This window comes from Eimeria tenella, genomic scaffold (assembly GCF_000499545.2).
Source record: "Eimeria tenella Houghton genomic scaffold, Eth_scaff251, whole genome shotgun sequence".
In the NCBI taxonomy this organism is placed as follows: Eukaryota; Apicomplexa; class Conoidasida; order Eucoccidiorida; family Eimeriidae; genus Eimeria; species Eimeria tenella.
Genome location: NW_013544219.1, coordinates 635 through 8,738, shown reverse-complemented (window position 1 = coordinate 8,738; position 8,104 = coordinate 635). Strand labels below are relative to the sequence as shown.

Sequence of the window (8,104 nt, the reverse complement as noted above, 5' to 3'; positions counted from 1 at the left end):
GCTTATTCCGTTCCTTCTTTTGGTGCTGCTGCTTTTGGTGCTGCTGCTTTTGCTGCTGCTACAACTGCACCTGCTGCATCTAAACCTTCTGCTGCATTTGCATCAGCTGCTGCTGCTGCAGTGTTGATATTGCTGCTGCTGCTGTTGCTGCTGCTGCTGCTCAGGCACAACATACCTAATAGTGGCTAAGAAGAAAGAAGAGACTGAAGACGAAAAGGCTGAAGAGACAAACAGCTCAAACCCTAAACCCTAAACCCTAAACCCTCGATGGTCTACGCGACTCGAATGAACCAGCAGCTGCTGCCCCTCGTTTCTTGCTGTGCTGCTGCTGCTGCTGCTGCTGCTGCTACTTCATTTGGCTTCCTTTCAATGTTTGCACACAGTGGAGCCCAAACCCTAAACCCTAGACCCTAAACCCTAAAGGGGGAGACACCGGACTGCCTTTTCAAAGCGCGAGTTTGCAATGAACTCAAACCCTAAATCCTAAACCCTTGAAAGGGAAAGAAAAATGAAAGGACAAACAAAAGGCAAGGGGGGCAAAGGGGGCTTGGGGCCCTCAAACCCTAAACCCTAAACCCTAAACCCTAGCCCGAACCACTGCGCAGTTAACCCCGTGCCTCTGCTGCAACTTCAGCTAATTAATATTTTATTTTAATTCCATTTGTCTCTTTAGGAGACAAAAAGTTACCTGTTACGAAGAAAGAAAAGCACCCCTCAAACCCCGACTTTCCAAACCCTAAATCAGGGTTTAGGGTTTGGCACCCACGCTGCAGGACTGGGGTTTTGGGTTTGAGGGTTTTGTGCTGCGCCAAAGTGCTAAACTGCTTAACAATCTACGCTGTTCTTCCTCACTAGCCCTTTGAGAGTTTAGGGTCTAGGGTTTAGGGTTTAGGGTTTAGACTAAGAGCTAGCTGGCAAGAAGGCGCAAAAGAAACGCAGAGCCGTTTGCTGCTGCTGCTGCTGCTGCTGCTGTATCCTTTGCTGCTACAGCTGCTGATGCTGCGCCCTCTGCCGCTGCTCCTGCTGATACTCCTGCTGCTGCACAATTCGCTGCTGCTGCTGAAGCAACGTTTTCTGCTGCTGCTGCCGCTGAAGCGACGTTTGCTGCTGCTGCATTTGCTGCTGCAAAAGCGACGTTTGCTGCTGCTGCTGTTGCTGCAAAAGCGACGTTTGCTGCTGCTGCTGCTGCTGCTGCTGCTGCTGCCGCTGGCGCTGCTTCTCGTCCACCTGCGCAGCCAATCCTCTGCTGCTGCACCTTCGTCGCCGCCGCTTCTTTCTGCTGCTGCTGCTGCTGCTGCTGCTGCTGCTGCTGCTGCTGCGGGGTCAGTCGAAGTCGAAGTCAATCATTTGCAAGTCTTTGTCATCTTCTTCTTCAGCGTCTTTGTCTTTTGCTGCAGCAGGCTCTTGAGGTGTACGTACACCTGAATAGTCTGTGGGGTCTTCAAAAGGCTCCAAAGGGAATTCTTCGCTGCTGTTGTTTTCGAGAGCTCTTTGGAGTCTTTGTTCTGCTGGCAGCAGCAGCTCGAGCAGCTGCTGCTCCTGCTGCTGCTGCTCCCGCTGCTGCTGCTGCAGCTGCTGCTCGTGCTGCTGCAGCGGCTCCAGCGTGTTCCGCAGGCCCCGCAGCTTCTCCCGCACTGCTGCTGCTGCTGCTGCTGCTGCTGCTTGGCCGGGCCCCTCCCGCTCCAAGTTTGCTGCTACTTGCGAAAGCACTCGAACTTCTTCTTTAACACTTTCTCTAATTAGGGACATTAAAGCTGCTTCTTCTGCGAGTTGCGCAGCAGCAACTCGCTGCAGCAGCTCCGGGCTGTAGCTGCTGCCTGCTGCTGCAGCAGCAGCAGCAGCGGCGTCCTCCCCCTCCTGCTGCTCCTTCGGCTGCTGCTTCTCCTCCTCCTGCTGCTGCTGCTGCTCCGACTGCTGCTGCTGCTGCTCCGACTGCTGTTGCCGCTGCTGCAGCTGCTGCAGCAGCTGGCCAGCCTCCTTGAGCCGCTGGAAGACGGCGACCCAGACAGTGAGGGGGGTGAAGTCGATGAGGGGCTGCTGCTGCTGCTGCTGCTGCTGCTGCTGCTGGCCGCGGGGAGCAGCAGCAAGCTGCTGCTTGGAAGCCGCCAATGCAGCAAGTTCCTTCCAAAGGTGCCGCTTGAGGTTCCTCGCCCGCAGCAAAGAGACACAAAAGAAAGGAGAAAGTTGCTGCTGCAGCAGCTGCTGCACTGCTTCCTTTTCTGCTGCTATAAGTCCCTGCTGCAGCTCCCCGGGGCTCATATGTGAAGGCAAAGACACACTGTTGTCTGCAGCAACTTGAATGCCGGTGATGCTGCTGTGCTGCTGCATGCGTTCCAGCAGCTGCTGCTGCTGCTGCTCCTCCTCCTCCTCCTCCTCCGGCCGCTGCAGGCCCAGCTGCTGCAGCTCCTCCGCGTCGAACGGCAGCTCCTGCTGCGCTGCTGCTGCAGCACGCAGCTGCAGCAGCAGCAGCAGCTCCGCGTAACCCTCCTCCTGACCCTCCGTCAGAGGGGGGGGCCCCCCGGGGGGCCCCCCATCCTCGGGGCCCCCCCGAACTGCTGGGGCAATTAAAACTAAATCTAAAAAGGGACTTTTGCTTCCGGGACTCACCAAAGCCTGGCTCACGCTCTCCTCCAGCACACGTGCTGCAGCAGACACGCACGCCCTAGGGTTTAGGGTTTAGGGTTTAGGGTTTGGCGCGGCGGCTTTCAGACGGCCCCGTGGATTGAATGTTTACTTTTATTTGTGACGGGAATTCTTTGAAAGATGAAAGAGATTTAAAGCTAAAAAGAATATAAAAAGAAAATAAAAAAATAAAACAAAAAGAAAAACAAAAAGGAAAAGAAAAAAAAAGAAAAAAGATAAAAAGAACCAAAAATAAATAAAAAAACAAAACAAAAAAGGGCAAGAAGGAAGAATAGGAGGCAAAAATAGGAAAAAAAGACGAAAAAGAAAACAAATGCAAACAAAACAAAAAACAGAAGAAACAAAAAACTAAAAAGACAAAACAGAAACAAAAGGAAAGAGTAGAAAGACCAGCAGCAGCTGCAGCAGTCAGCAGCAGCAAGAAAGTCCTTCGGAGGGTTTGAAGACGAGCCTCCAGGGTTTAGGGTTTAGCTAGGGTTTAGGGGTTAGCGAAGGTTTAGGGTTTAGCAAGGGTTTAGGGTTTAGCTGGAATTTAGGGTTTAGCTAGGGTTTAGGGTTTCGCGTTTGCGCTGCGGAGCCTGGCTCCCTGCGTGCCTCCTCGGCGCAGAGGGTTTAGGGGTTCGCGAGGGTTTAGGGTTTAGGGTTTAGGGTTTAGGGTTTCTTACTGGCTTTTCTTTTGAACTTTTTGCGCCACTTCAAATACTGATAAGCCAGGCGAGGGGTTTCAACAAAAAAAGTCAAAAGAGAAATCACCGCGCTCAAAGCCCCCACTGCCATGCAACCCTCGGGGTCTCCCGCGGGCTGAAGTCAAAAACACCAAATTAGGGTTTAGGGTTTAGGGTTTGGGGTTTGGGATTTAGGGACACTACAGCGCTCAAAGCCCCCACCGCCATGTAACCCTTGGGGTCTCCCGCGGGCTGAAGTCAAAAACACCAAATCAGGGTTTAGGGTTTAGGGAGGTCGTGCAACCCTCGGGGTCTCCCGCGGGCTGAAGTCAAAAACTCTAACTTAGGGTTTAGGATTTAGGGTTTAAGAAAGGGAGAAAGATAAAGATTCAAATTAAAAAGATTAACTACAGTGATGGAGTCCAAGAAAAAAAAGGAAAGCATCAAAGAAACAAATCCTTCAAACTCAACGACCAGCAACTAAACCCTAAACCCTAAACCCTAAACCCTAAACCCTCATTTTTCCACCTGTCGCCTTGAGCATTTGCATAGAGTCAGCGAGAGCAAAAGCCACGCCCTAAACCCTACGCCCGACGCCCTAAACCCTGAGCCCTGCACCCTAAACCCGAACCCTAAACCCTAAACCCTAAACCCTAAACCCTAAGCCTCACTTTTCCATCTGTGCCCTTGAACATTTGCATAAAAGCCGCAAGAGCAAAAGCCCCCAAAGAGCCGCCCATGAGAAGCCCCGCGCTTTTGAGTGCATGCAGCAGCGGGGGTCTGTCCGCGTAGAGCTTGTCTGCAGCAGCAAACCCTAAACCCTAAACCCTAAACCCTAAACCCTAAACCCTAGACCCTAAACCCTGAACCCTGAAGCCTGAGCAGCAGCAGGGGCCGGCGCCACCGACCCAGGCCGCGCAGGGAAGCGTCTCCAAAGGCCCCGCAGGCAGCAACACCCCCTAAACCCTAAACCCTAAACCCTAAACCCTAAACCCTCACTGATTGAGGCGAGCTTTGCGTCCATGAAGGCATCGCACTTGAGCTCTACAGTGCTTTTTGTTTCTGTCCTTCTCAAGAAGCAGGAGCGGCCAATTAGTCTTTCCTTGATGAAGGCGGCTTCCAGGCTGCGCGCACGCAAGGGTTTAGGGTTTAGGGTTCAGGGTTTGGGGGCCCTTTTCAAGGAGGCTTCAGGCTTGTTGGGGGTTGGGCAGACGAGGGTTTAAGGCCCGAGGGTTTGGGGTTTGGCCGCTGCTGCAAAGACTTTCCGCTCGCGGGTTTAGGGTTTAGGGTTTAGGGTTTAGGGGGTGCGGACCCGTGGTACTTGGAAGGGAGCTTGACGTAGCCCGCGAAGGAGATCTCTTTAGGGTTTGGACCCTCGACAAAGGGTTTGTCTTTTGGGGCTTTCAAAACCCTCAAAGTTGCATGCAGCAAATGTTCTTTTTTGCTGCTCGAAGGAGTCAAGAAGCAGCGCTCCACCAGCACCCGCGCCTCCCACGGCCCGTCCTTGAACTCTGAAACACTCATTTAGGGTTTACGGTTTCGCCCCTAGGGTTTAGGGTTTCGCGCCTAGGGTTTAGCGCTTCGGGCCTAGGGTTTAGGGTTTCGGGTCTAGGGCCTCCGGTTTAGAGTCTCAGTATCAGGGTCTAGGGATTAGAGTCTAGGGTTTAAAGTACAGCGTTTAGGGCCTAGTGTTTGGGGTCTAGGGTTTAGGATCTAGGGTTTAGGGTTTAGGGTTTGGGGGAAGAAAGCTGCTGGCGCTGGCTGTTGTTAGGAACAAAAGGACAGTTAAAAGAAAAAAACAAAAGAGAAAGTGATAAAGGAGAAGACAAAAAGAAGAAAATAAAAAAAGATAAAAAGGAAAAAAAAGAATTAAAGGAATAAAAAGGAAACAAAAGAAGAAATGAAGAGGAAACAAAAAGCGATAAAAAAAACAGAAAAAAAGAAAAATAAACTAAAAAGAAACAAAACACACGAAAAGAATTCATTTAAAAATAAAAAATAAATCAAAAAATCAAGAGAAGGAAATCAAAATGAAATTCAAAAAAGGAAGCCTCGGTGGAGTGGTTTCTTTTCAAAGTGCATTTAACTGATTTAATTGATTTGATTAATTTAATTGATTAAATTAATTCAATTAATTTAATTCATTTAATTATTCTAATTAATTTCATTAATTGAGTTAATTGAATTGATTAGATTGATTTAATTGATTATAATTAATTAAATTAATTAATTATAAAATTAAAATTGGTCAAATTGATTAAATCAATTGATTTAATTGATTTAACTGATTAAATCAATTGACTTTGAACTAACTGAATTCGATAAACTAATTCAACAAATTAAATTAAATAAATTAAACAAATTAAATTGAATTGAATCAATTAAATTAATTAAATTAATTAAATTAAATTAAATTAAATTAATTTTAAAATAAAAAGTCTTTTTTAATTTACCTGGAACTCTCACTGGCCAGCCCTCCAGAAGCTGCAGCTGACTGCCGCGCTGCAGGCAAATGGCCGTGCCTCTAAACCCTCGAGCCACTGCAGCAGCAGCAGCAGCAGCAGCAGCAGCAACAGCAGCAAGTCAGTTTCCCCGAAATGGAACTCCTGCAAACTCTAAACCCTAAACCCTAGAAAGCTACTCGGCGAGGGTAATCCGCCACCCACAGAATAAGTTACACCCCTAAACCCTAAACCCTAAACCCTAAACCCTGAACCCTAACCCCAGATTCTCGGCCGCTTTTGGCCCCCCAAACCCTAGACCCTAGCTGGTGAGCCCTGAACCCTAAACCCCAAAGAGCCCCAAACCCTAAACCCTAGGCCCTAAAGAACCCCAAGCTCTAAACCCTAGTCCCTGAAGGGCCCCAAACCCTAAACCCTAGCCAAACCCTAAACCCCCGGCCCTGACGACCGCAAGCGCAAAACCCTCAGCGGCGAAGGCCCACGCCGTAAACCTTAAGCCCTGAACCCGAGACGCACGCCCTAAACCCTAAACCCTAAACCCTCAACCCTCAAAAAGCTCACTTCTTTGCCTGTCGGGACCCCACAAATTAGGGTTTAGAGAAGCCAACGGCAAGGGTTTAGAAGCGCTGGAAGCAATTCCTCCCCACTCGAAGTGTACAGACAGCTGAGCAAAAGGCCGGCCTTCGCGGAGTTGAAAGTTCGAAAGGGAAACCAGAGAAGCCACCCCCCCTGCACGCAAACCCTAAACCCTAAACCCTAATTTAGGGTTTCACGAGCCCCAGCCGCCTCCCCAGCGCCCGCGCCAGGGTGTAGGGTTAGGGTTTAGGGCGTAGCACAGACTCCGCAGCACACGACGAACCAGCTCGTCAGCGAGCCCCATGGTCTGGGGTTTAGGGTTTGGGGTTTAGGGTTTAGGGTTTAGGGTTTGGGCCGACCCTCGAGGCAGCGGACGGAGAAGTCTTTGAGGACTTCCACTTTGATGGCTCTGTCTAGACACTGCAGCACTGTAGTCCTCAAGGGTTTCAAAAAAGAAACGTTTTCATCTTTTAATTTTTGAGAATAAAAGGATCCCAAATGTGTTGCTGCTGTCAGCTTCTGCTCCTGCAGCAGCAGCAGCAGCAACGCAGCAGCAGCAGCAGCAATGCAGCGGCGCAGCAGCAGCAGAGAGGCGAAGGCGCAGCAGCAGCAGCAATGCAGCGGCGCAGTAGCACTGCAGCGGCAGCGCTGCAGCAGCGCTGCAGCACCAGCGAGGGCCTATTAACACTGCAGAAGCAGCAGCAGCAGCAGCAGCAGCAGCTGCTGCTGCTGCTGCAGCAAATCGGAGGTCAACAAATCTTAGACCAGACGGTGTGCAGAAACCTCACGCTACACACAGCGCAGCCGGCAGGGTTTAGGGTTTAGGGTTTAGGGTTTGGGGGAACAAGGGGCAGCGATTATGTGGTTTGGGGTTTGCATGAAGTTTTAGAGTCCTCCTGGGGGTTTAGAGTTTGGCTGAGGGTTTAGGGTTTGGCTGAGGGTTTAGGGCTTGGCTGAGAATTCGGGGTTTGGCTGAGGGTTTAGGGCTTGGCTGAGGGTTTAGGGTTTGGCAGAGGGTTTAGGGTTTGCCTGAGGGTTTGGGGTTTAGCACTACAGCTGCACGTCTACGCCCTTGCGCCGACCGGCCCCTCCCGTTGAGACTTTAGGGTTTAGGGTTTAGGGTTTAGGGTTTAGGGTTTACGGGGAGAGTAACGTTTGCAAACTGGAAAGGAAGAGCTTCTCCGAGGGTTTGGAGATCTTCGGGACGGACAGAGACGAGAATGGAAGAGTCTGGAGAAAGCCGTTCCCCGAGGACCAGTGGACCATTTGCTGCTGCTGCTGCTGCTGCTGCTGCTGCTGTTGCTGTTGCTGCTGCTGCTGCTGCGAGGAATAAGAAAAGTCCGCCCAGGCCCCGCGGGGGGACGGCAGCGCTGGAGAAGCGCTGCAGGAAAGACATTGAGAGGCCCTGCTGCTGCTTCTGCTGCTGCGGTTGCTGCTGCTGCTGCTGCTCCTCTGAAACTGCTGCTCCTCTGAAACCAATGCTGCAGCTGCTGCTGCAGCTGCTGCTGATCGAGTTGAGGTGCCTGCTGCCGCTGCTGCTGCTGGGCTGCCGGTGCGTCTCCCGCTGCTGTCCTCTCCGCTGCTGCTGCTGCTGCTGCTGCTGGCGCCCGTGCTGCTGCTGCAGCGGCTGCAGCGGCTGCTGCCGTGCTGCTGCTGCTGCGGCTCTGGGGTATATCTGCTGCTGCGCTGCAGCAGCAAAATGCTGAAGACCTTTTCTTCTTTCTGCTTCTTTTTGTCTTTTTGTTTTCTCTTTTTCTT

The 8,104-nt window shown here is 51.1% G+C and overlaps 1 protein-coding gene across 1 annotated transcript; it reads right to left on the bottom strand.

The window, feature by feature from the left end:
- Positions 1 to 1,323: 1,323 nt before the first annotated feature.
- ETH_00006345 (Chaperone protein dnaJ, related, related) lies at positions 1,324 to 7,742 on the bottom strand (the record flags this gene model as incomplete). The annotated part of the gene is made up of 9 exons (XM_013379374.1): positions 1,324 to 2,642; positions 3,309 to 3,444; positions 3,980 to 4,107; positions 4,308 to 4,432; positions 4,621 to 4,819; positions 5,762 to 5,848; positions 6,332 to 6,499; positions 6,706 to 6,871; positions 7,488 to 7,742. 9 exons carry the CDS (start codon positions 7,740 to 7,742, stop codon positions 1,324 to 1,326), a joined length of 2,583 nt encoding a protein of 860 aa, XP_013234828.1.
- Between the last annotated feature and the right edge of the window lie 362 nt (positions 7,743 to 8,104).